Genomic DNA, 27,591 nt, shown 5'->3' on the forward strand with positions numbered 1-27,591 from the left:
GTTTGGTTGTCGCCGCGGCGGGGCTGGGCTGGGCCGGGCCGGGCCGTGCCGGGCCGGGCTGGGCTGGGCAGGGCCGGGTTGTGCCGTGCCGTGCCGTGCCGGCGGCGGGAGCGGGGCTGGCGGTGGCGGTGCCCGGCGCGGTGCCCCGGCCCGGGGTGAGCATGGTGCCCTAGTGCTGGGGCTATGTCGGAGGCGGCCCGGAGCCTCCTGCAGCGCTGGGGCGCCAGCTTCAGGAAGGGCAACCGACTTCGACTCCTGGGGGCAGCTGGTGGAGGCCATCGACGAGTACCAGATGTGAGTGCGGGCACGGGCCGGGCGGCTCCTCGCGGCGGGCCCCGGGCCGGGCCGGGGCGGGGCAGGTGGCCGCGGGGCCTAGGCCTTGCCCCCCCGCCCCGGGCCTCGCCGCCGGTGCCGTTATGCAACGCGCGGGGGCGGCGGAGCGGGGCGCCCCGGGGCCGCCGGACCCCTCCCGGAGCGGGGAGGGGGGGGCACCCGGCCGCGGCCAGCCATGGCGCCCGGCCCGCCGGGAGGCAGCCGGCAGCGGAGGGCGGCGGCCGGGCGGGGACCCCCGGCGGCAGCGAGGAGCCCGGCGGGCTCTGAGTTTGTCCCGGTTGCTTCCCAGCCGACTTCGGCTGGTGGGTCTGCTGGAGGGAGGCGGGAGGGCTCGCACTTGTTCCCCGGACAGCCCCAGTGCTGCCGGCTGAGCTCTGCCGCTCAGAGCAGCCGTGAGGTACCACGGCCTCGTCAGCTCGTGGGCTCCCTGGTTAGGATGGTGTGGGTTCGGTTATCTGCAGTCTGCTGGTGGTGTCCTGGTGGTGTCCGGGTCATGGCCAGCCGTTACTGCAAACCGTGTCGCGGGGACCTTTTCCAGATCTGCATATCAGAAGACAAAAACATCCTTCAGAAAGTAAAGGAAGAAAAAACATCCCTCAGAAAGTTAAATAACTGCCCTTATGTGGGCATTTACAAGGAGCAGAGTAGGATCCTAATGCTTCAAACCACCTTGGCAGTATCAGCAGTCACTTTCATTTGATGGCTTTCCCTCAGAATGAAAAGTGTTTAGGCTTCTCAATCTGAGCCTGCTTCACTAAGAAGAAGGGTCACTAAATGTCCGCAGACAGTCCAGTTCAAGAGATGAAGCATGGCTTGTATTGCCTGCCTCCCAGCATCACTCGTGTCTGACAGGAACTGAGGTGATTTCCGCACCCTGGCTTTATCCTGGCTTTGTAGCAGTGCGATACCTTTGTTAGAAAGCTCCTCTTGGTAGTCACACTGTAAGTTACTCTTGCAAGCTTGATCAGTGAGTTTCTTCTGAACAGAGAAGTAGTCAGTAGATGAACTCTGCGGCTCCAGAGGAAGAAGAAAGGGGGGAGAAGATCAAAGGATTGCAGGGATTTCCTGGGAAGGAGCAGAACCTTTTCGGGGTGCATATCCACTTCCTTTAGGTACAGCAGGTGGATTAATGACCACTTCGATCTCTAGGGTAGAAGCTGCCAATAAGCAGCACAGAGCAAGATACGTCCGTGTAGCTGTGGAGACATAACAGCATGGTTTCATGCTGTCGCCTTTTCAAATGGCAACCTGAGATGGGAGTAATGAGCATGCTGGTGAGCTGGCTGGATGCTGCTGGCATTGGCAAGGTCTGTACAGATCAATGCAGGAAGGCTGGGCATAAACTGGTTATGATGAGCTTGCTGACACGGAAAAAGATCTTCTTGAGTCGAAGTTAGTTTCTTTCAGGGGTTTAATGACTGCTGACTTAGAACATAGGTGTAGAACGCTTGCCTCCCGTGTCCAAGGGGACCTATATCTGCTCAGGTATTTACGTTGATCTGGGAACTTTGTTGCAAATATCAACCCTTTCTCACTGAGGTGCTTAATCCCATGAGAGCCCCCTGAGCCACCAGCAGCACCTTCTGTGTCGAACACTCCTGTCTGTGGAACTTGGTCCGATTCAACTTTGAACAAGCTTCAAGTGGGACACCAGATGCATTGATGTGGATTAGGGTGTGTGGTGTTCTTTTTTTTTTTTTATGAGTGACAAATGGAAAGAGCATTGTGTCACTAATGCTTGCAGAATTGTTAGTACCATGGTGCTGTCTGTTGTGGGTGGTGTATCACTGCTATGGTGATGTGTTTTTCTGAAATTGTTGGTTTTAAATGCCCTATGTGATGGACATGCATAGCTTTCTGTTTATCACCCATGCTATACCGCCGGGGCAGCGCTGAGGGACTGACTGTATGTTTGGGTTCCAGTGTGTTTGTGCTTTTTGACTTTCCTCTGCCAGCATCTTTTCCCCATTACGAACAGAGATTATGGCACTGAGCTGTGAAGTTACATTGTCCCATTTGACTGCTGTTTTGCTACTGCTAGTTGAAAGCTGCAGTAGCTTCAATCCTTGTGTCTTTTTAATAGGGTTTATTTTTAGGAAAAAAGCAAAGGAGTAGTTGAGGTCTGGTATCTGTTCCCTCTACAGGCTTTGACAGCAGCCTCTTTTTGTGTACGTATCTGTTTTAACCTTCCCTCCCTGCCCCCCCAAACAGACTGGTGCCCACTGCACCCGTGGCATAAAGCTGAATTCCCCTAATAGCACAACAGTACAAGAAGGTTTCCGATGGAAGTACATTGGGGTGTCCCAAATGCTGCTGTTTTGCCTGGGTTTTCCCCTCAACGCCCCTCCGTACTGCCTTTAAATAAATGTGTATGTCTACATAGATATATTTTTGCAGAGAATGACAACAATTGCACAGTTTCGCTTGTTTAATTTTCCCCTTCCTCCCCAAACGGAAGCTGTGACTCTTCCCATAGGTTCCCTCTCTAGCTTCCTTTCGCTTTCTCCAGCTGTTTGCTGACTGTTACTTCCCAAACCCCTTGGTACTCCCGTCTCTGTGCTGGTAATGGGTGGAGTCTGGGCTCTGTGTATGATGCTGACAGGCGCAGATGTGAGCTAATGCACCCTGAGGGCCACAGCCAAGGTGCCCCGGTCTCTCGTGGTGGGAGGGCATGTGGCCAGTACCTGGGGTACCAGTTCTTTATGCCTGCACCCACTTCTCCTGGCCATCAAATTCTCTGTGAGAAACACGTGGGCTTGTGTTGCAGTGGGCTGTTTTCATAAGCAGTATACTTTATGTAAAAAAAACGAAACACACAAAAAGGGAATGGAAAGAGGAAAAAAGGTCAGTGCTTATAAAAGGGGCTGTTGGTTAGAAGATCATTCATACCTGTTCTCTCTTCATGACACATTATATATGTGGTCTTTCCTGCCTAATGTAGGTACTTACTGTGTCTGACTTCTGTTTTGTTTGTTTTGTTTTGTTTTTCTGTATGGCCTACCATACATGAGAAAAAGAAACCGTTTGGAGCAGCAGTCTGTGAACCTTTCTGCTGGCACATTTTCAGGAGTGGTGGTGGTGGTGGCGGTGGTGGCGGCAGTGGTGGCGGCAGGGTTCTGTGTTGTGTTCTCACTCTTCAGTTTTCTGCCCCTTTCCCCAGATTAGCGAGACATCTGCAAAAAGAGGCACAGTCTCAGCACAACAACTCAGAATTCACAGAAGATCAAAAGGTAAGTGTTACCATTTGCTCAGTCAAGGAACTTGACTCATGGATGTTGATGTGGTATATTGTTCTTTCTATCTTGCAGACCAAAGCCTTATGACACCTTTTTTTTCCTCCCATAGTATGCAAAAACACAAGCAGAGCCCAGTGTGGGTGAAACTGTTGCTGTCATTAGATGTGACAGATGCCTGGCTGTGTAATACTGAAAGTCTCGCATGCCAGAGTCCTTCATAAGCTGGATGTTTCTTTTTGTGGGTGACCTTTTGATAACTTGCTTATACAACATTAGCACAATTTATGTTGTGAAGCCTGAATACAAAATGTATTGAGCCGCAGCCATCGAGGGTGTGTGTGAACAATCTTAGCTTAACATGTAACACCTGACTGGGAAGAGTCCTGGCAGAATACTCCCTACTAGTCTCAATGTTCCTTGTTTATAACCTTTCAAAATATTGAGCTGATTTTACTCCTTCCTCTCTCCTCTCAGATGAAAAGGCTGTTTCTTGTCTGAGCATCATATTGATGCAATTCTATGACAGGATTTAACAAGAAAATGCTAGCTAAGGTCCAACAAACTCAAACATCTTCAGCAAAATAAAAGGAAGTACTTTGGAATATGAGGTCTTGCTAAACTCTAGCACCTTGTATAAAACCGTGTTTTTATTAGGAATACTGAATCAGAGAATGCCTGTATTTCCAGACTTCCAGATGATAAGATCACTTGTTTGTGCAATGGCATTGCTTGGACAGTGACATTTCCTAGCCCAGAGTCCAATGTATGGTAAAAGGGTGCTAGCGTAAATGGGATCTGTGTTTGGAAATGTTAGTCCGGAAAACAGGTCTTGGCTACACAAATTGGAGATGAACTTGATGTGTTTAAAAAAAAAACACAATGCCTCATTTATCACAAAGAAATACAGCTTTACATAGAGTCTGTCAGTGGTTTATAAATGTTTCTTTGACATGTACCAACAAAAGAAAGCAAAGAGCTGGCCTCTACTGTTCTATTTACCTTCTGTGAAGAAGAAGAGAAGGCTCATGATAGTCCTAAACTGAGTCAGAATCTTGGAGAAGGGTTGGAACCACCTTTCGTGACCTGAAGGATCCTTGTTAACATCGGGCAGATGTTTTTCCTTTGATCAATTCTGCTCTGTATCCCTTGCTGGTATCTTTCTCTATTGCTCTCAGCTATAGTCGTCTTTACTGCATGTTTCCCCTCGGTGGTTGCTTTTGAAAATATGGTTATTTCATGCAGGAGAAGCTGTTAATACTGCTTCAGAGGCACCATCTCCTGAGAGTATAGAACCATAATGACACAGGACTTTGTTTCCAGACGTTCCCTGAGTCTTAGGGAAAGGATCTAATGGTGGAAATGAGTGAGACCAGCCACAAGGAAAGGCCTGAGAGGTTGAGGAAGCAGAGATAAATGACCTCAGATGCAAGTTGTACCACTGTAATCATGTACTAAGGAAACAGTCTTCCAAAAAGAAAAAATAAGGAGTGACTGTTCTGAATCCCTGCAGAATGATACCTGTATTTCTCTCTCTTCTTTTCTCTCTTCTCATCAGCTGATGCACTTAAATTTTGAGCCTTGTTCTCAAATTGTGATTCCTATTTCATTAGCAACATAGGTAGCCAAGTTCTCCAACATTTTGTGGAATCTTTCAGTAAGAACATTCTGTTTCCCTCCTCTATCACAAGTAATGCTAGTCACAACAACAAATGAGACAGCTGCCTTCTGCTTTCCTTTAGGTATTTCATGGTTCTGCGGGCTCAGTCATTTTAAGAATGGGTTTATTTTATTTTTAATAAAAATTCATAGTAATAATTTTTAAATCATTTACAATTATTTAAAAATATTTAAATTTTATAATTTTAGTTATTTGTTTTTATGTATTTTTTTTAATATTTATGCTGTTGCTTTCAGTGAAACTCTGTACAGCAAAATCTTATAGTCTGACAGCTCGTTGCTCTCCTGGTGTTCCCTATCTCTGCAGGAGCTTTGTTGGTATAATTTAGCAACCATGAGCAATTACTGTCATCACTAGTACCATTCACTCAGTGTCTCGGAGTAGAGTTTAGCATGCTTCTAGGTTTTCAAGCAGCTTAATTAACTCGAAGTATATCTTCTCTCTTGCCACCCCTCAAAAATGTCCATGGTTAAACAGCCGGTTTTGCTGCAATATGTTCCTGCCGAGGCATCCACCAGTGTGCTATTTCTTCTGGGTTTTGGCAAGTTTCTTATTCCCTAACTTCTTGTCTTTTCCGGGTACTGTATGCCATGTAAGAGCCCCTTCTTTATTTATCTGAATGCATACTTGTGTGTTCACTTCAGGGTCTATCTATCTGATCTCACAAGCCCAGGCTGCAGATAGCATTTCATAGATTGGAGAAGGCAAGTTTGTGAAGCTAGTTATGATTTCCAGTTGCTTGGTCTACCCTCATTTCAATCTTTGTATGGATTTACAGCTAGGTGTTTTTTTAAAGGACTGTAAATATTGATGAGAATTCCTGTGAGATTGTTACTGTTTCTTACTACATGTGAAGAAGATGGATTTCAGCAGTGATTCCTCTGTACAGAGGGAAAACTACTAGCTTTGCCACTACAAGGAAGGGGCATGGCTAGGTTCAAATCCCCAGTCCTGTCTGTCTGTATAAACTTTTAACATGTTTGGGTTTCCTTCATGCATCACAGGTGGTGTTACAGTGCAGCTATGGCTATGTCGTAATTGATGGTGTGTTACTTGCTAATGTAATCATTCAGTCTGGTAATCTGACAGCACTTGATAGCTATTACCAATTTCTTTCTTAGATGTAGTGTGAGCTAGTTATTATTTACTTTATAGTAAATGTATAGTTTATGATAAGAATTTAGACATTTGAAGATTTGTACGTCTTGCCTTTTTGCTGTCAGTCTGGAATCTGTTTTGAAAGACTCCATCGTCGTGCATCTTCATTTGATAGGGAAAACTAGGCTCTAGAATTTGTAGTTCATTCCTGCGTTTTCAGCTTGGGGGGGGTTGTCTGTTTTACATCTACTGCTGGATATAGTTCTGGAGTTTTAGTGCTTAGGGAAGGCTCTGTCTTGATTTGCATAATTGACAGTGCTGGCATCTTCATTAACCATTATGAATTTTGTCGAGGAATATAGAGAAATACTGTAAACAACAAATCATTGTGTTTAAATCTAGTTGCTCTGCAACAATTTTAAGGAGGCTGTGCAGCAATTTCATCACCTAGAAGCCGTTAGGGTATTAACATACTCTTACCGATGGACTTAACCTCGGTCTTAACATCTGCATCCTGCCGTTGTTTGTTCTACCTTCATTCTCTAAAATGATGCCTTCACTCATGATCAATCACTGTGTTTTGCTACATGAGTCGATGTAGTTAGGTTTGGCCGTAGCTGTCAGCTTTCCTTCAGCTATAGCTATCGTCACCCAGTTCTCTGTGCAGTAAATTTGACCTTTAAAGCCCTCTGCTAACCGCAATTGTTGTTTCTTGTGTAGCTTTTCTTTTTTTTTTTCCTTTTGTGCTAGGCTGGGTTTTGTGCAGTATTGGAAAATCATGCTTTTTGTGCAATGGTAACTTGCTGAAATAAGAGCACTGTTGCACGGTCTTAGCATGATTCATGGAACTACTGGTCTCCTAACAGCCTAGACCTCTCTTTAAAGCCAAACTCTGCTCTGGCTCTGTATTTATGCAAACATCTTCGACTGCTTTACAGTTAGCACAGTCATTACTCACACAACTGCACTGAAGAAACCTTGACTATGAGATCGACTGACATTTTCCTTTCTAATCACCAGTTTACATTAAACTGATTCTTAACTGCTTTAATCTAGCAAAATTAATTATGACTTCAGCCTTTCTAATGAGATGCAGAACATTTTCCCTGCTGCAAAAATGAGCTTTTGCATGGGATAGTTGCAGCTGAAAATGATAGCAGTGTTTAGCTGCATTTTTAACTTTTGGGTTGGGTGTGGTTCCTTAAAAAAATAGTTATGAATAATGCCTGCTGGGAGCTTGCCATATTTCAATAGATTCCATATAAAACCTATTCTTTACTATTTTAAGACTCCCAAACTCTCTTCAATTAATCTGTTTCTAGGGATATTGTTGCCCTTCAGCCCCCAGAAGCCAGAAAACACACATTTTATATAGCTGTTTGTCCTGTCACGAGTTACCTAGTTCAGGCAGTTCTAAGAATACCGAGTTAAGAGTCTGCAGGATTGGGAATGGTGGTGTTGCTGAGCTTATCAGTGAATTAGCTAAGGAGACAGGAGATGGGAAGTCTTTCTTGAGACCTAATTTATAGTATGGGTTTCATGCTCTGTGTACAAGATGGAGAGCAGTGTGAAAATCTGTTCACAAGTTTTGATTCCATAGTGGGGCACTGAGACTGTGCTGGCACCCTGCAAACTTACTCATAGCTCACTTTCTCTGGTGCATTTGGAAGGGGTTTTGATCTAACATGGAACTGGCATGCTCTTTGCTCAGCCATGAACACCCGAGCCATAGGAGCAGCTGGGTTTTTGCAAATCACGCAGTAGCAGTCAAGCCTCAGAGATTTCCCCTCCCTTCCCCAGGGAACTTCTTTGCATTCCTTTCTTTTATCCATTACTTCACACCTTCCTCTTTGAGATTGTACCTTTGCAACCATATCTTTCCAGATGTTCTCGTATAAAAAGGAATTCCTTATGGTACACTGCAGCTGATGAAAAGGATGCAGTGTATGCCCTGCCTAGAGACTGAGAATCTGCTTCTGTAGTACTACCTGATGTCCTCACACCAAGCCTGAATATGTATGTACATCTACAAAAACAGTGTGTGGACATTCGTATGTGCTCCTTTCCTTTTCAGAAATCTGTTTCCCTAATCTATGCTGGAGATGCAGCTGTAAATCTCTGTTATGTGGCAAGAATGTATTTCAGAGAGGTAGAAGTTTGTTGACTGAACCTAGGCTGTGGAGTGAACCTCCACAGAAATGATGAGCCGTAGTATTTTTACTTTGCATGTTGCATGCAAGCATACAGTCAGGTTGCCCAATGTTAAAATTCCCAAACAAGACACCACTGCATATCCTAGGCAGAGGAAAGAACAACGAATGCCCCGTGCTAATGATGCATGTCACTCACTGCTTTCCTGGAAGGTGCTCAAAAGAACTTTTATTTTTTAAAGATTCCATTACAATGGGCAGTAATATAAACTGCAAGGATGTAAAGAGCGGATTAATGCTGTGTTGTAACAGAGCATTTAAAAGAGGAGAGAGAACCAGCTGGGGAGAAATGGTTTTGGAAGCTTTGAGCCTGTGGTGGCTGTCAGAAATCAGCTATCTGAGGCTTTTACACAGTCTGCCTGTTGGCTCTGCCCTTGAGGTAGTGATGTCCGATCTGCTTACAGATCAGCTCCTTCACTCTTTCAGCTTTCAGCGTGGCATACAGCAAACAGACACCAGAGCTGCTTAGCTTTCAGCCCAGCGTACTGAGCACGTGGTGGCCTAGGAGCAGGTTTAGAAGCAGCTGATATCCCCCTGCAGAAGTCAGGGCAGATGACCGGCAAAGGTAGCTGTGAAAGCATGCCCAGTTCTTATCTGCTGCTACGAGTCTCTTGTAGCCCTAAAACACATCCCTAAAACATAACCCTCCTTTAAAGGGAAGTTCTGGCTTCTGACTGATACCATATAACTTGCCAGATGCTCCTGCTCTTGAAGTTCTTTGCTACAGTTGTACTCTAGGAAATCTTTGTCTCCCCCTTGCATCTAGCTTAAGGGGAGGGCTATTTTTTGATACTGTCTGATTTAAAAGGAGAGAACGAATCTCACATGCATATTTCAAGTTTTATCTTCCTTCTGGGGGAAGACTTTGAAAATGAACTCCTTTTCTTTATAGCTTCACTGTTGCTGTTTCTCTTGCCCTATAAATGTTCCACAGACTATTTGGAATTGTATTTTTTCTTATCTGTGCATATAGACTTAGTTTTTCTTCACTGAAGCCTTTTGGTTAATGAACAAACTTGTGTGGTCAAAAACAGTAAAATAAACCACGCAGGTGTGTCCATTTGATGCCAGTTACCTTGTCTGAATTCCTCTTGATGTTTTTCATCTGCCAGTAATAGAAACTAATGTGACTGCTGCTCCTCAAGCTTCTTTTTTTGTGAAGCGTAAAAGCTTCAGTAGCACTGTCTTAGAAGTAGGACCGCTAGTGAAGGATGGTTATGAAGCTCTTTCCTTCCTTCTACATTTTAAAATAAAAATGAGAAATTACTTCACTGTTTTGCTCAGGGATATTTTAGCTGGCAAGTCTGAATCCAAGAAAATCTATTTCATGCTTCTGTCAGACTTTAAGTGTCTTAGCAAATTACAAAAATAAAAACTTGGAAACATAATCCACCTTTATACTTCATTTTACACAAAAACCCACAAAAGCGGACCATGCTTTTTCAGTGTTGAGATACTGGGCATTTGTAAACTCTGAGGGGGGCTGACTTGGTCTGTTGGGATTGTAAGCTAGATAAACCCTACAGTTCCCTGAAAGGTCAAATTTTAACAAACCACTCCAGGTCTCAGAAGGTAAAATAAACTGTTTTTTGTATTTTTGTGTATTTTTTTTTCTGGCTCTCCCCTGTCACTTCAGAATAATTGAATTTGTAAAAATATTATGATGTGGTAGGCATTATTACAGTTTTTGCAAAGTGAGTGACCCTCCACTTGTGCTGATGAGCTGTGGAAGGGGAGTTAAATGGCAGGTGTTTCAGTTTCATCTATTGCACTTACAGAAAATCTTGCTTGTGTATAAAAAGCTTTTGATGCTAAGTGATCAGATACTGAGTAATAGATTTGAAATCTTTGCAGGAAAAACAAATTTTCATAGTTACATTAAAGAAGAATGTGAATACGGAAGAACACAATTTCAATTTTTTTTTTCTTCCTTTCAGAAAACCATAGCTAAAATTGCAACATGCTTGGAACTGAGAAGTGCAGCTTTACAGGTATAGCTCTCTTTCCCATGTGATTTCATTCTTTGGTGATAGGTAACTAATGCTGGTTTTAGACAGTTTTGTGTCTTCAGGCATAGCTAAAACTTCTGGAAACAGAATGAACAGCTCCTTGAACATTTGGACTTTCCAGGTTGTCTACACGATGCCCCAGGTGATAAAACCTTTTCTGTTGAGTTAATAAGTTGAATAGGCTTACTCAGAGAAGCAGATGTGCTACTAGCCAGATGAAGAAGCTTCATCATCAGGGTTGGATGGAGATGAGAATCATTGTGGTGAGCTCTTAGGCTTGGCAAAATACTGACATATCCTGTATACTGTAACTTCTGCTAGTGTTACAATACTGGAATTATGCCTTGAACGGTGTGGGCTCCTGTGGGAGCATCACTTTTGCAGTCTTAGAGGTGATTTTGCTTCAGAACAACTCGATCGGGGAAGAGTTAGAATAAGTCCCTGTGTCCTAATGTTCCTGTGCATGGTAAGTATGAAAAATCAACCAGCTCATTTAAATCTTTTAATCTTGTATTAGAACTTGGAACATGGGATACATTTTTGTCAATAAATGAGAAGTAGCTAACTTTCTGCCTCATCTGTGAACCTAGCCTCAGTCAGGGAGGTTTTGTTTGGTTGTTTTGTTGTTGTTGTTTGTTTTGTTTTTTTTAAGACAAAGCTTTGAAGTAACTTGGTATGCTTGAATAAAGGGAACACCTTGCATGCTTATTATGAGGTGTGATAGTTTTGTCTGAGGGGAAAGTGCATACCCAGATTTAACGCTTTCTTTGTAATGTCCTAGTCCACCCAGTCGCAGGATGAATTTAAGCTTGAGGATCTGAAGAAGTTGGAACCAAGTAAGTAGTATCTTTGTATTTTAAGTGAGTGACATTGACCATTATAGTGGAAAATGTGACAGCAGGATGAATACTGACTGACCACAATGTGGTTTGACAGTAATGTTGTTTTTAGATAGTTCTTCCAAGTATCTGTTACCACATAGACAGAACTTGATGTGTATTAAGGAATTTAATGTGGGTAACTTCAAAGTATAGTAGTCCTAATGTTTCAGATAATGTATTAGTCTTTTTGTCTCAATCAAGTAATTCTTTGGGTACTGCTGACTTCACACACAATCGTAATTTAGGCTATCTGTTGTGCACTATGTAATCAGCTGGAAAATTTACCTGCACATAACTTACTTGAACTGAATTTCAACACTCTGTGGTCTTCCTACTTGCAGTATTGAATGTATTTTTCTTCCGAAAATATTTAGCTTGCGCTCATGGTAGTCAATCACCTGCCACTTAACCACAGTGATGTTACGAGACTAACAAAATTAGGAGCAAAAGTGAGGATGAGAGTCAGTCTTTGAAGGGTTTTGTGTTGTGGCTGTTTATTCCAATCTGATCCTGGGTCAATTTTTGGTATGTCAATCCAGAAGTAACTTTTTCATGTAGGAAATATCTGTTTATCTTCTACGTTTTCCTTCCAGTAACACTGGTTGCTTTATTTGCAAAGTATCCTTATGATCCGAACTTCCACATCTAAGCGGTATCATCCTGGATGCTGACATTTGTTGTTCCTGGGGAACAGGAGACGTGGAAGAGTTTCTTCCATGATGGAGAAAAATGGGTTTATTTTGCTCTTTTCACAACGGTATCATTTAGGGAGATGTTGGGGATAAAAATGACGTGCAGTGTTGCCACTTCATGAATAAGCAGTTTCTCTGTTCCCATTCTCTAAGTAACTAACACAGCATCCTACAGAGAAGGTTTTGAAGAAGCAGGACGTTGAACTGAGAGGTTCCTAATATGCGGACTCAATATTTTTGTACAGACGCTTTTAAACTGTTTCCTGAAAAAGGAAAGCGGAGGTACACTACAGGACTGCTAGGTTTGTGAAGACCATAAACTCAGGAAAGTCTTAGCAATGTGTTAAAAGTATGAGTTTTTTCTCATGCTGTATATTGCATGTTTTGCCTGTGCATCCTCTGATTTGGGATTATTTCATAGGTACACATTCTGTTTACAAAGTATTTTAATTGTTGAAGTAATTTAATGACTGTAGATCTTAGACTCCATTAGGTAAATGGCCTTTGAGTGACTAAATGATGGAAGAAGACTCACATTTACAAATCCAAGGAAGTGAATATTGAAGGGTAAAGCTTCCCTCGAAATGCCTCCTTTTCTTAAAGGCCAGTATTTCAGTTACAGTGCAACAGTCCCCTTCCTCAGAGAATTGATTTTTAGCTGTCAAAAAACTGTTCACCAGTGTGAAGCACATTCAACCCACGCTTCATGCAACAAGCGACTGTATTAAAACTGAAGAAGAGCGTGTGGCCATCAGTCTTCAAAGACACTGAGTTATTTTCCTTGGAGGAGAATGGGTGCTTCTGCAACAACAGTTCACCATTGATATCCTTGATGTTGCTCTGACTTGGATTGTTCTCTCTCTCTGAATTGTGCCTTTGTTTTATGGTTTTTAAGTGTATCTTGAATAGGGTAAATCTTAATCAGGCCAACACTAATCATTTCAAAAAATACACTGTGAAGTGTTTCAATTTGTTGTCATTTTTTTTCTTACATTCCAGAAGAAAAAGCTTTAAAAAAAATAAAAAAAAAAAGGACTGGCAATGCAAATAAGCAATTCCTTTGTTAGGTCAAGACATTTTGTTAGGGTGGAATGAAACAGCTATTCACACAATTTCAGTTGTTTTAATTACTTTTGTGCCTGAAGTGGTCAAAATGGCTGAGAAATTTGGTTTGGGTATTGTTCTAACAACCAGGGCCCTTAGATTTGCTTTTTTTTTTTTCCTGTGTTGTCAGGTTCTAACTTTTCATAATTGTTAAGCTTGCATTTCGCACTGAAGCTGTTGGCTGGTTTTGTTTGTTCATAGGATTTGTCACTGAATCTCTCGTGCTAGGATAATGCTCCAGGAGGGTCCATACACAGAGATAGTTCTTTTGAGATTATGTTGTGTGAAATCATTGCCCACACGCTGGATCTTGCAGATCTTTTTCTTGTTAAAGCTTATGCGAGTGTTATAACATACTTTAGAATTAGAATTAGGCTGTGTGCCAGTATTGGCATCTGTGTGTAAATGAGATGAAGTGGATCCAGAAATGCTCTAGCTGAAAACCGTGTTTTTTGGTGAGTCAGTTTGGTGACCTCCTTGGGCATGAGAGTAACACTGGCAAGAAGGTGTACTTGGGAAGGCGCAGAACAGTCTTTAAAAAAGATTTCTGTTGTAAAAGCAACATAAATACAAGACACATTGCCGGGGATCTGCCCTTTAGTTACACAAACCACGAGCTTTCTGTGAATCGTTTTCTCAGCAGCGGCATTACAGAGGGGAAGTCCTCTTTACTCCAGAGGAGATGCACACTTAAAAATAAGTAAATAAATAAATAAAAGTAGCTCTTAAGCGTGGGTGTCTTATGCAGTGTTGCAAGGGAGATTCCTCCTCGTAATAACCTAATGTATTTTCTTTTATCTGATTATTTTGATTTAAATCAACTGAAACTCTAGCTTGTGAGAGGTGTAAAGAGGATTTTCCTTTTCCTCGAAGGGTGGTTGTTGCATTGCTTTCGTATTTCATCAGACTGAGAGCTGCAGATCTGGTTCTTATCCTGGTGATGTGTTTAAGGGGTGTGTTTAGTAAATCCCAGTATTGTGACTTTGCAAAATTGCTTGCTATTAGTGATTAGACAGAGTTGAATGCATCCTAAAGTCTTGATCCACAATGCTCTGCTGTAAAAAGGCAAGAGATTTTGGGTGGTATTTCCAGAAGTGTTTCTGATCTAAACACTCAGCATCATTTTTGTTAATACTGTCCCCAGGAATTTGGAAAGCACTGAACTGTCAGAAGCGGGTTTGATACCAACACGTGTGTAGATGCAGCTCTGCGGTAGAAGTGTGTATGCCTGACTGTGCATGTAGAACGTGTCAGGACTTCAGGTGCTGTAAAGCTGTTCACCTTTTTCTCATGGTGCTCATATTGGTGGAGTATTTTGTGCCCTCTAGTGATAACTGAGATTATTTATGAGAAGGCTTTTTTAGGGGATGTTCATTCATGTCGTAGGAGAAGCTGGTTACTGGAAGAGGGAAGAACCTAGTGCATACCAAACTTTGGAAGAGGGGAGGAGAAGTACTGCAGTTTCTGTCACTTCTGTATAATGTGCCTCTGATCTGTATGAAATATTACTTCACTGAAATTTTTCTTTTTGGGGCAGTTTCGCTTTCTATCTTGGTATGATAGAGCTTTCCAAGAGCAGGGGAATTCAGAGGGAGATAAAATCCCTTCTTTTCCTGAACCTGAGCTGCGCTGGGAGGCTGTTGTCTGCTGTTAATCAGCCACTTTCCTGTTGGGAAGTGGCTGCGATTCTTTGCCGCCACGTTGAGATCTGCATTGCTGATCTCTCAGGGCAGAAGCCTTGGGAGAGGGGGAACTGACTTGGTGTCAGTTTTGTCTGTCACATATCCAACAGCAGACAACTTAAAGCTCTCTCTGTATTTATGTATTGGGTCCCCCTGGAATCAGATAGCATCCATCTTCTCAGGTCATGGTACAGAAATCAGAAAAAAAATGATGAGCAAGGACTGGGAAGGTTTTTTGTTTGTTTCTTTATAGTTTACTCAGGGGTTCTTTATTCACTGTAGTGTTTGGATGTCTGGTAGCTAACGATGGAGCCCACACGGAGTGACATGACTATGAAGAAGGACAGAGAAGGTCTCCTGCTATACCGGCTGAGTTACAACGCGCAGAGACAGAAAGGGCCTAGCAGTGGTTCTTTAAACATAGCTGGTGTTTAAGTATGTCTGGGATTTTGTGTTATGTTAGTGCTGCTTTAACACAATTTTGTTCTCATCCAGAAGTTCCAAGGGGAGATTTCAAAAATGTGCTTTGAGAGGGCTTACTGCAAAGTGAGACCAGTGAGAGGACTTGTTTTTAATACCTCCTCTCTCCCTTGCCCGGGCCAGGATCCTCATTCTCTGATAGGGGACTGCCTCTCCCTGCAAGCTTTCTTCTCTTTTCAGGCCTTTTAGCCATCGTGAAATGCTTATTTCATTTATATGCTTTCGGAAATAGAACTTTTACTAGCTAATGCTTTCGGAAATAAAAGCTAAAGTTGTGATTATTAAAACTTGAGTAAGGTTCTAATACAAATGGCAAAGCTGTGGCATTACAGTGGATGTTGGAGGCCATAGCCAGTGTTTCTGGATCTTAATGCTCAGATATTGCTCTGTGTCTCTTTTGAACTTTGCAAATCTACCCTCCACATGCAGGAGGAAGTAGGAAATTTCGACTAAGTTATGTGTTACCAGCATTCTCGGACTCCCACGGTGGCTCTCTGAATGTGCAGGGTAGGTGCATATATGCTTAAGCCTGTCAGTTCTGGAGACTTCAGACTGTTTGGAGCTGATTCCAGTAACATCACCCTTGCTTCAATAGCTACCAAAGATTGCTACCATTACCTCAGGGACCTGTAGCTTTTCCTCATTGTGCTTTTAGTTCTTGCTATGTTTATCTTCCCTGCCTGTATAAATGTGGTGATTAAGTACTGCAGTCACAGTTAACCAGTATGAAAGTTGTAGTGGTATGACTCATCAGGTCTGCACTGATGTTTAAAGTATGAGATTTTTTTTTTGCCATGATCTGATTCTTTTAAAATTGTATTTATTTTGTGAAGTTGCTATGAGAATGGACATAGTTTTGCAAAGTGGTGGAATTAATGCTTATTTAGGAAAATAAATTCTTACTGTTTTTTTTCTCTGCAGTCTTAAAGAATATCCTCACTTACAATAAGGAGTTCCCCTTTGATGTTCAGCCTGTCCCACTCAGGTAAGAGAGAGAACTGTGTCACTGCATGTTACACATAGGTATCTGAACGGGCATGGTCTGGGAACTGCTGTACGTGAGACACGTGAGAACTTCGAGAGCCACCTACTTGCTGCACTGCTTTGGGTAAACTGGTTAAAAAAACTTCTGAATTCTGGTTTTCTAGGTACCACTAAAACTAAAGCCCTTGCTTTTGGTAAAATCAGTATTTGGTAGGCCCTACATCTCTGGAATTGCCAATATTTTCTTTTTAGACTTTGTGCTTTCTACATAGCAGAAAGCTTTCTACAGCAGTCACCTAAGCTTTCTACAGTAGTAGCTAATGAGAAAAGTGAAATGACATTAATGTGCTCCTGTTCTATACTCAGTTGCTGATGTGCAAGTTGAAAGTGAGATGATGAGTGACCTTTGGTCTCGTTCTTCTTTTTCATATTTCACAGGAAGATTTTAGCACCAGGAGAAGAGGAACACTTGGAGTTTGAGGAGGATGATGAGGAAGGAGGAGCTGGAGCAGGGTCTCCAGACTCGTTTCCTGCTAGAGTTCCAGGTAGGGGCACCAGCCTTGCCGTACCAACCTATACAGCACGTGTAAGTTCTGTCTCTTTCTCCACCTGTGATTTTAAAAGTTTGGATGAGGAGCAATAGGCTGTATTGGAAACTCTAGTGCTGTATTGGAAAACCACAAAAGTGACCTGTGGACCTTTTTCCTCAGCAAACTAACTCCTATTCCAAATAGTTGTACCCATAATCTGTGAGGTGGTACCAGCTACCTCAAATAATTTGTGCATTCCATGCACTTCCTTAACCATATTATGCGAAGTGTTCCAAACACGTTCAGATAGAAACTGTGGCAATGTTTGCTCCTTCAAGGAGCATGACATCCTGCTAGAGATGTGGGGAGTTGTTGCTGGTTAGTTTCCTGTTGTGTCATCTGGTGAGACAATAGCTTGGACTACAGTCAAGCTCGGTGAGGAGAAAGAAGAGTAGCTTTGGCTTGCTGACTTAAGTCCTTGTCCACACGAAGGCATTTTATAAATGGATATACCTACTGATTCTGCAGAAGGTCGTCTTGTAGCCTCAACTTTTGACAATTTAATAGGTAAAGAAGTAGAAAGTTCCAACAGAAGGTTTTTTTGTGTGTGTGTGTGGTTTTTGTTTGTTTGTTTGTTTGTTTTGTTCCTGATGTAGTTTATTTGCAGTAAAAACAAGTTTCTAGTTTCAGAGCAGCCTGGCAACCTTCTTATTTCAAGAAGGAGGTAACAAATAGGGAACCTAGAACTGGAATTATGGTTGAAAGAGATAGGATGTTTCATTACTTATGCAACAGTAATGAGATACGTGTCTCTGTCCTTAGATTTGAGACTTGGCATGCTGCTGAATGTGGTCCCTGCAGCCTGTATTGGTGTAGGAATGTACACTCTACAGTTGCTTATGCTAAGCTTACAAACAGGCTATAATATATTGTAATAGTTTGATGCTGGTATTCTACTGTCTTGATCTTTGATATCCACTGTGATTAATCCATTTATGAAGACGCATTCTATCCGTCCTAAGTATAACATCTATTGGAAAATTCATTTAAGGCTTCCTCTGAGTACCCGTGTGTGTGTGTGTGTGTGTGTGTACGTCAAACTCTAAAGTCTTTTTGATTATGTTAATGTGCATAATTCCATTTTTTTTCCTGTGTGGTATTATTTTTTTTTCTTTGACAACTCTAGGTAGCTAGATAGATGTCAAGTTTAAGGAAAAGGGAGATGCATACTTCAGGTTTTGCTTTTTCTGTACTTTTCAGCACACTGGTTATTTAAGGTGTAAGCTGGGGAAAAAGTGAGAGACATCTTGAGTAGCTCGTGATATGCTTGTGAATCAGTCAGGTTGTGACTATTACCATAGTTACCTCTGTGCACCCTATTGGCACTGTATGCATATAATGGACATAGAGACTGTGTGTGTGCTTAAGAAAGAATCTAAGCTGACTGTAGGCAGGTTTTGTCTACAGTTAAATTATTCTCAAAGAAGTAGGGTAACTAAATCAGAAAGAAGGGAGGTTTGAAGTATATATTTTCTTACAGAATTATTCCTTGGTAAAACCATGCTTTTAAGAGGAGTTGCTCACACCTCTTCTTACTGACGTTTTACATTGTCATCTACTTCATGAACTGTCTGTCTGACTTCTCTGAACCTTTTTGCATTAAGGTAAACCTCCCTATAGCTATGATAATCTGAACCCCTAGGGTGTTGCTGTATGAGCTGAAAACAGATCTAGTTTTCCTGTTGAATGTAAATTTGTGTGACGTTTCTTACCTTATTGGATGTTAGTTGGTTGCTCTTTCTGTGGGTGACGAGGTTTAAGCGAAAGCAATTTGCAGCCATCTGAGGTGAGCCTTGTAAATGGACTTTCCATATTGATTTGAGAGAAGTGTTGCACTCTTTGCTTCAATATGCCTTTAATCCATAGTGCATAACTGTATTGTCTAACTGACCATTGTCTTGTCTTCTACATGCATGGCTTCATCGTTATCACATTGCACCATTCATCTAACCCAGGAGCCAATGAAGGTATGATAACGTTTTAGTACGTACTGTTATTTCTCTGATCTTGGTCATGTAGCTGTAATGTTTGTCATTCAGCTGTTACTTTCAAAGCTCAAAATACAGCCTTTGGTAACACAGTACTAGGCATCTATGTGTTGATCTTCATCTCCTTTCAGTAGCAGGAAAAGGGAAACTCTTATTTGGTGACAGATGTTACGGTGCTCTCTAGAAGTCTTAATGTGCTAATAAAGATGTGCTGACTTGTAGAGTAGCCAAAGGCAGGAGTAGCTAGATTTTCTTTAGTGGAATACACATTTGATGAGAAATCTTACATTTAAAAAAAAACAAGGACACATGTAGTTACACTTCTGTGCTGTGTGAAGATGAATTGACCAGGGTCTTGCTGTCTCTACCAGCTGAGGTTTCCCATCTGCCTTTCTTCTGGTTATATACTACTTTATTCCAGTGCTGTGCTGGCAACAGATTCTTCTGTAGTCCATTTCTGTTTGTAAACCCAGCAGGAGACCCGTCACCTTTTCCCCTTTCTCTGAACTGGGGGCTGGGTCTGGAGAGACTGGACACCTGTCTTGGTGGCAGTGAGCTATTAGGTTGGCTCACCTTTATACATCTGAAATGCAGTTGTAGGAGGACACGAACAATACACTTGTAGATGCTCTCTTCCCTCTCTGGCAATGACTTCCTGCAGTTGTGTTGGAAATGGCTGATACTTTTCTCATAAAAAGCCTCAGTATTAGCCTGCCGAAGACTTATGGGCTCAAGCTATGGCAGAAGACTGGCACTGTGATGCCCAGCCACAGCGAAGTTATACCTGAGATAGGTTACTGCCAGCTAATGGCCCCTACGTGAAGTGACTGCAGAGGCCTCAGCAGAAGACCTGCTTGGGTGATTGTGGCTCATGTGGGACGGGTTACAGTCAGCCGCTTTAGCCCATCGCTGGTTTAGATGCTACTCCAGCTGAAGCAGCAAGGAGAACACGTTCCTTAAAGACTGTCTGTCGCAATGTCCCCTTACCTACTGGAAGTGGGCTTGACTTTTTGTTCATTGCAATTCTGGAATTTCATACATTCTGGAAAGCATTTTTCAAGAACAGAATTTTTCTCAAACCAGAATTTTTATAGTAAGTACCAGAGTCTGATACATCTCATAGGTGATTTTTGTGTGTCAAGTATCCCGTCACTTAGCATATTTCAGAGATGGATAGGAAAACTGGAAGTTACAGTTCTTGGCTCTTGGCAGGGCATGCTGCTTTTAGGAGACAACTGAAAGGTGGTAGACCAAAGTTTTGTGCTGAAGAGAAGGCCCTTATCTACCTTCCATTAGATTGTAATAAAAACTCTGGCTTTTAACGTCTGTTCAAGTGATATAGCAAGATGAACTAGATCGTGTATGCTTCTTGGCAGAAATGGATGCTGTCAAATAAATTCACTTTTTAAGGTATCTTCTACTATGGTCAGAAACCCGTCCCATTACTTTAGAAGAGTGGGTCAAATTCTGCCATGATATGTTGTAAAGCGTCCGCAGATGTGGTACCTTGAAGGTCATGGCTCTGCTAGTAGCCAAGGCAGGGAGTTACAGATACGTAGTGTCTCACAGACGGGAATTCAGACCTTGATGGTGGTCCTGAAAGGGGGACTGAGTGCAGGAGTGCTCATAAAATCTTGCTGAGGCTGTAGTGCTAGAACTGGATACGCTGCCACCTCTTTTAAAGCTAGTTCCTCTAATATGATAAAAACTCCTCAGTTCTCCAGCTCTTCAAGCTTTGATTGGGGAGAAAAAGGATCAAAGAAAACCCATATTGGACTTGCCAAAGGAAACTATTACTTTGTTTAGATCTCATGCCTTGGGAATAACTTTTTTTTTTTTTAATTAGAAAATCAAAACTTTAATTTAAACTTGCTCGTGAGTCTGAGCATTTTTTGTCTTGATGCTTATTCATCTAATACCAGTTTTCTTTAAAATCAGCATGAAGAAGCCTACCGCATTACTGATTACAGAATCTCTTTTTTTTTTTTTTTTTTACAGCTTTTAGTAAGTTTGGGTAATTTTGTTTTCTTGTCATTTTCATTGTCTTCCTCAACTCTACAAAGATTCACCTACACTGTCCACAGTGTGTGACCACAAAGATTACCTGATCCTAAATTTTCTTGATGAAGAGCTAGGAACTGCTTCCTTAAAGCAGAAGGAAACTTGAGGGATTCAAACACTATTTTTTTACTCTACCGTTTAAGTACAGATCAATACAATTTAGATAATTAAGAATGTCTCTCTTGATTCCCTTGCACCCAGTGGGATTTGCAACAATTTCATTTTCTTCCTTGTTCTCCCAGACTAAATGTTCAGCATGAAGCCAAGTCATGTTCAGTGGGGTGGGTACTCTTGATTATGTGTCTGAACTTCCTGCAGCTGCAGATTGAATCCAGCTTCCCAAATTTAATCCTGAAAAACTATATAAATTGAATTCCATGCATGAGTTACTCTGCATGAGAGCAAGAAAGAACACTTTAAACAAAGCTTTTCTCTGTTCTTAGGACATTTTTTAAATTTTTGTTTTGTTTTGTTTTACAAATTCATTTAACCTGAGGCAGTCCTGTATTTTTTTTTTTGTTTGCTTGTTTGCCTTTTTGGTGTGGACTTAGAAATCCACCATTTAATGTGCAGACACACATTGTGTGCTGGCGGGATAAGAAACCTTGGGTTTGGAACTCCCATTGGAAAACAGCCTCTTCCCTGAGAGGTGATGGGATGAGCAAGGCCTCTGCTGTAAAATGACTCAAAGGATTAATGATGTGCTTTACTCTTTTCAGGTACTTTATTACCCAGATTGCCATCTGAACCCGGGATGACATTACTCACCATCAACATAGAGAAAATTGGTCTGAAAGATGCTGGGCAGTGCATTGATCCTTACATCACAGTCAGTGTAAAGGGTAATGATTTCTGTTCCTGGCTCCTCGTTTCTAGTTTGGAGAAAGTATTTTCTGAAAGTAGTGTTTTTTATTTATTCAACCTGCAGGGAAAAGCATTTGTTTGGACTTGCATTTATTGTTGTGGTCTTAAGGCTTCTGCTTTTTTGAGGGTGGAAAAATCCTGTATTTGGGAGATACTGGGAGGTGAATCACTGCAGAAGAAGTGCCTTCCCCAAGCTGGGAGACGAGTACTAGTGACTTGGCAGATTGTACTTCTCTATGTCATTTTCTTTAGCTGACTCTTAAGTACGGATCTGTTTGGACTGCTTGTACTCCTCAGCAGATATTGGTCTCTGGGCTTCCTGGAGACAGCAAACCACAGCCCACTGGCTCCATTCTTGCCCTATCATTAGGCCAACTTTTTAGTAAAACAAAGATCTCCTTACCAAAAGGAATGGGTATGAAGTTGAGAAGCAAAGCTTTAAAGTGCCAGCCTTGGCACTGAAATATTTCAGCTCATGTGTTGGGCTAACTGTCCCATCTTCACGAGTCTCCGTGAGTCTGGAAGAACCTGTGTCGCTATCAGCTGCGGATATGCGAGGTGAGGTTTTCTCACTGTTTCAGATAACAACATGGTTGATGGCTTTTGCTTGAGGCTGAGATTTTTGGTATTCAGTCTTTCTGGCAGGAGCATCTGTCTCGTGCCCGTTTCTTAGAAGGAAGCCACCGTAGTCAGAATTGCTTACCTTTACACCATCCTGCTTGACTTGTGCTCATCTTTACAATCTTTTGAGGCGTATGATTTTTCTTTATCAGATAAAAACTTGCAGCTGAGCTCTGTTCCATCGGTGACAGCCTCTATTCAGTTGTGACAGTGACCTTCTATATATCCTCTTTAGACATGCTATTAGTCCCAAGTGTAGGGATGCGATGCCTGTGTTATCAGGCTGCTTCACCTGCTGGACAAGTTCTTTGTCAGAAGTGGGGGTCACGGTGTTGAATGCCACTTGAATCCCAGAGATGTTCTCAAATGTTACCTGCCAACATACATACACAGGGAGCCTTATCTAATCCTGCTTCCTGTGATGATTTTTCAGCAGTGAAGCTGGAACATGACTGTCGCCTTCGTCAGCCGATACAACTGCCTTTTTGTGTTTTCAATCTTAGAAGTACGCAGTATTTGTGTTTACGGTGCTGCCTTAAGTTTGCAGCATTATTTTTAGCTTATGTAACTATTTTTCAGGCTCCATTTCTCTGGTCACTTTTGGATCTTTCTTTGCCTCCAGTACGCCAGAAAGCTGAGGGACAGGTGACTTCAGTGGTGAGGCTAGCTGGATGGATGTGGGTTTAATCAAACTGAGTTTTTCTTGGCCAACAGGGAAATACCAGCGCTAACAGGGTTCAAATGTTGGATCCTGGAACTTATCAGAATTTGTAAAGCAAACATTCGTTGTTCCTTTCCACTGAAGTGTTTGTCAGTCTTAACTTACTGCATATTGTTAAAATTGTTGCTTGCCTTCAGAGCTAGCTTTCATTTCCTTTCTGGAGCTGGGGGAGTCTGTATTTCTAGGCTTGCTTTCCCAACAAGTCATTCTGTTAACGTGTGGCACTCTATTAGCAAACTCTGGTAAACGGCGGCTGCCAAGTAATGATGTAGGAAACTAGGGTCAGAAGGGGTGTGTGTGTGTAGGGGGTGTATCACCTATTCTAGTAATGGTGACTTTAAACTTTATTTTTTCAAGATTTTTGTTGAGTAAAATTGACTCCAAAAAGTCGTTTTGTCCATATTATAAAGAGTCTCAGGGTGATTAGTTGTTGGTGTTTTTGTTGTATGTGGTTTTTTTTTGTGTGTGTGTTTTTTTGTTTTGTTTTGTTTTTAATTAGGCTGCTCTCCTGCAGATCAGCAGAGAGAGATGTTCCTGCTGACACATTGGTGATCCCTTTCCATTCCCTGAACGAAGTGTGTTCAGCAGTGCTTCAGGTCCCCATCCTCAGCAGAAAGAGTATTGTCTGTGGTGGCTTGTGCCTGAGCAGCGCAACTGGTGCTGACAGCTGGAGTCCAACCTGTGGCCGCCTGTGCCTCTGACTGTAAAAAAAACAGGAGAGAGAATGCATGTTGACCCAAAGAATTGTGGTGCATGGAGTTAAATCCAGTTAATCTTGACCCAAAGATTTGTTTGTGGTGAATGGAGTTAAATCCAGTTGGAGGCCAGTCACTAGTGCTGTCCCCCAGGGCTCGGTTCTGGGACCATTTCTCGTTAATATCTTTATTGATGATCTGGTGAGGTGATAGAGTGCACCCAGTGCACCCTCAGTAAGTTTGCAGACGACACCAAGTTGTGTGGGAGTGTTGATCTGCTTGAGGGTAGGGGGCTCTGCAGAGGGATTTGGATGGGCTGGACCGATGGGCTGAGGACAATGGGACGAGGTTCAACATGGCCAAGTGCCGGGTCCTGCGCCTGGGGCACAACCACCCCAAGCAGCGCTACAGGCTTGGGGAAGAGCAGCTGGAAAGCTGCCTAGCAGAAAGGGCTCTGGGGTTACTGGTTGATAGCCAGCTGAATATGAGCCACCAGTGTGCCCAGGTGGCCAAGAAGGCCAACAGCATCCTGGCCTGTATAAGAAGCAGCGTGGCCAGCGGGGCTAGGGAGGTGATTGTCCCCCTGTACTCAGCTCTGGTGAGGCCGCACCTCGAGTGCTGTGTTCAGTTTTGGGCCCCTCGCTACAAGAAGGGCAATGAAGATGGTGTAGGGTCTAAAGAACAAGTCTTACGAGGAACAGCTGAGGGAACTGGGGTTATTTAGCCTGGAGAAAAGGAGGCTCAGGGGAGACCTTACTACTCTCTACAGTTAAGTTACTTCCCAAAGGAAGTTGTAGCAGGGTTGGGGTCGGTCTCTTCTCCCAAGCAATAAGTGATAGGACAAGAGCAAATGGCCTCAAGTTGTGCCAGAGGAGGTTTAGTTTTGGTATTAGGAAAAATTTCTTCACTGAAAGGGTTGTGAAGCATTGGAACAGGCTGCCCAGGGAAGTGGTTGAGTCACCATCTCTGGAGGTATTCAAAGGACATGTAGAAGTGTTTCTTAGGGACATAGTCTAGTGCTAGGTTAACCGTTGGACTTGATGATCCTAGAGGTCTTTTCCAACCTAAATGATTCTATGATTTTCTTGCATCGAGGCAACAAAGCAGGGGGGCCTGCAGTGATTGCAGCTTGTATAAGCAGTGCCAGCTTTGACCTGCATAGAGGGGAACCTTTGGTGCCATATAACTCCCTGCTGGTTCTGCTGGCAGTTCTGAAGCCCTGCAGGAGTCCTGCTTGCAGAAGGAACGGCATCATTTGCTGGCAGCAGACAGAAACGTCCCCTTAAAATAAAAATGGGAATCACTCCAAATTTTCATCTTAAACTGTCAGAACTCTACCTGCTTTCATGTTGCTGTAAAAGATAAAACTCACTGACTGTGAAGGGGTATGATTACCCCTCTTCACTCCCCCCCCCTTTTCTTTTTTTTTTTTTTAAGTTTAGGGAAAAATCCAGGTGGACATTAACTTTTTGTGAAAGTATTAGGATTGATTCATAAAAGTCTTGAAGCAGAACCTTAAAGTCTAAGAAGCTTCTCCCATTCTCGTGCTATTTCTTTCCTGCAGATTTGAATGGCATAGATCTGACTCCTGTGCAAGATACTCCTGTGGCTTTGAGGAAAGAGGACACGTATGTCCATTTTAATGTGGACATCGAGATTCAGAAACATGTTGAAAAACTAACAAAAGGTATGTGATATGAAGTACCAAAGTGGGGCCCAGAAACTTTGAAAGTGTGGATAGTAGGTTGCTCCTCATCCAATAAATAGGCCATGCCTGAGCTGCTGCAGGGCTCAAGATCCAGACAAGGATAAAAATAGACATTTGCATCCTATCTTTTCCAAATTGGTCATTGTGATGACTTGCAGACAAGGGAGGAATGAATGAAAGCAAAAATGCAGCAGTCTGCTCTGCTGCACTGGTATTGAGTTTCTTTGTGACGCTTTTAGTTGCCTGGATATGAATAATTGAGTGAAGAGTACAAGCTCTTGTGAGTGTGATGAGTATTGTAAGAACATGGTGTATCTTTTAAATGAATTGCTAAAGTGTTGGAAATAATTTCATCCAATATATGTAGAGCATCTTAAACTGCAGATAAATATTAGCATAACTGTTGATCATAATTGCTAACTTTACTATTAAACCATTTTCCATTTTAGGTGCAGCTATTTTCTTTGAATTCAAACACTACAAGCCTAAGAAAAGGTTTACTAGCACCAAGTGCTTTGCTTTCATGGAGATGGATGAAATTAAACCTGGGGCAATTGTTATAGAACTGTAAGTGACTTGCAATTATTAGATGCCGATGACAGAGGAAGCGAACTATACTTCAGTTAGGATGTGTAGCTTGTTGTATTGTGGAAGGTTTAATGAACTCATTGGATTAAGTTACATAAGGAATATTCTATTTTTAATAAAGAAGGGAAGATAAAACACTTTTAGACAAATAAAATAGCTATAGACCTTTCTCAAAAAAAAAAAAGACTATTTCCAAATAAAATGCTGGTGTTTGTAACTGAATTTTATACAAATTTAACAAATTCTGTAGGGGAGATTTTCATTTTGACGTCTGCTTGAATGTCAGATCAGCTGTACTTAAAAACAAAAAAAAAACAATAATTTTGAACTCCCATGATCTTCTGATACAGGACTTCTGTGCAGGAAATATGAAATGAGACATGGGATACTGATTTGAAATAGATTTTTATGAACACTTCAAAGCAGTGTTAGGTGGTGGTTTTTTTTTTTTTTTTCACTCTAGGTAAAGAAATAGATTAGCCAGTTATAGTGCAGTGGTTATGATGTGCATCCTAACCTTGCTGTGTGGGTGAAGGTCTGTCAAGTGAGGGTTTTGAGTTGTTTTTGTTTTCTCTTTCCAGGAAAGAGTGAACCTTGCAGGTGAGGACGGTTGTAGGAAGAGAGCTTAACTTAATCTTTGCTAGCTGGAGTACTTGTTTGAGTTTCTTCCTGTAAATCCATTTATTGTTCCAGTAAATCATATCTGATGTATTTAAAGATTATTGTAATAGGATCAGGACAGGACAAGCATTCTAGTATGCTTTCATCTTCCTCGTGGCCATTAGCACTCGCATTAATTTACTTTCTTGTGGTTACAGGTACAAAAAACCCACTGACTTTAAAAGGAAGAAATTACAACTGTTGACCAAGAAACCACTTTACCTTCACCTCCATCAAACGTTGCACAAGGAATGACCCTATTTGTGAGACTTCTGTGAACTGAACCACAAGTCATGGTAGCTGTGTGTTGTAGCCTTAGGCTTCAAGGGGCAGGAAAACGACTGTGTCCATGCCAGTAGGTCAAACGGGACCATCACATACTGCACAGCACTACTTCAGGGTCAGAGGCAAGCCTACCATCCAAGTGCAAGTTTTTTTTCAGTACCTTCCAGATCCAGGTTTTTCTGAGAGCCCTGAAATATTTTGACTGCTTTTCCTAATTTTGCTGTTCATCACTTTTTATCGTAACCATTATTATCCTTTTGCCTCAAACTCCACCGAAGGTTGGAGACTGCCCCTTTGCCAAACCTGTAGCAATAAAGATGTGGCAGGCCTACTAACCTGTTTACACTCGCTGTGCTATTGTAGTTCCTCTCATCTGCATTTCAGAGTCCTCTGTAGGGGGCTGGGTGGCAGAAGTTGGAGGGG

The 27,591-nt window shown here is 42.2% G+C and overlaps 1 protein-coding gene across 1 annotated transcript; it reads left to right on the top strand.

Annotated features, from left to right (window-relative positions):
• The first annotated feature begins 55 nt into the window (after positions 1–55).
• On the top strand, positions 56–27,500 carry AIDA (axin interactor, dorsalization associated). Its single transcript, XM_040552915.1, is given in 11 exon segments — positions 56–240; positions 242–294; positions 3,494–3,563; positions 10,493–10,546; positions 11,346–11,400; positions 16,325–16,388; positions 16,826–16,932; positions 21,746–21,868; positions 25,492–25,614; positions 26,085–26,202; positions 27,042–27,500. Coding segments are annotated over 11 exon segments (921 nt in total). The 5' UTR covers positions 56–183; the 3' UTR covers positions 27,139–27,500.
• The last annotated feature ends 91 nt before the right edge of the window (positions 27,501–27,591 follow it).

The sequence above is a fragment of the Cygnus olor genome, chromosome 3 (genome assembly GCF_009769625.2).
Source record: "Cygnus olor isolate bCygOlo1 chromosome 3, bCygOlo1.pri.v2, whole genome shotgun sequence".
Taxonomy (NCBI): domain Eukaryota; kingdom Metazoa; phylum Chordata; class Aves; order Anseriformes; family Anatidae; genus Cygnus; species Cygnus olor.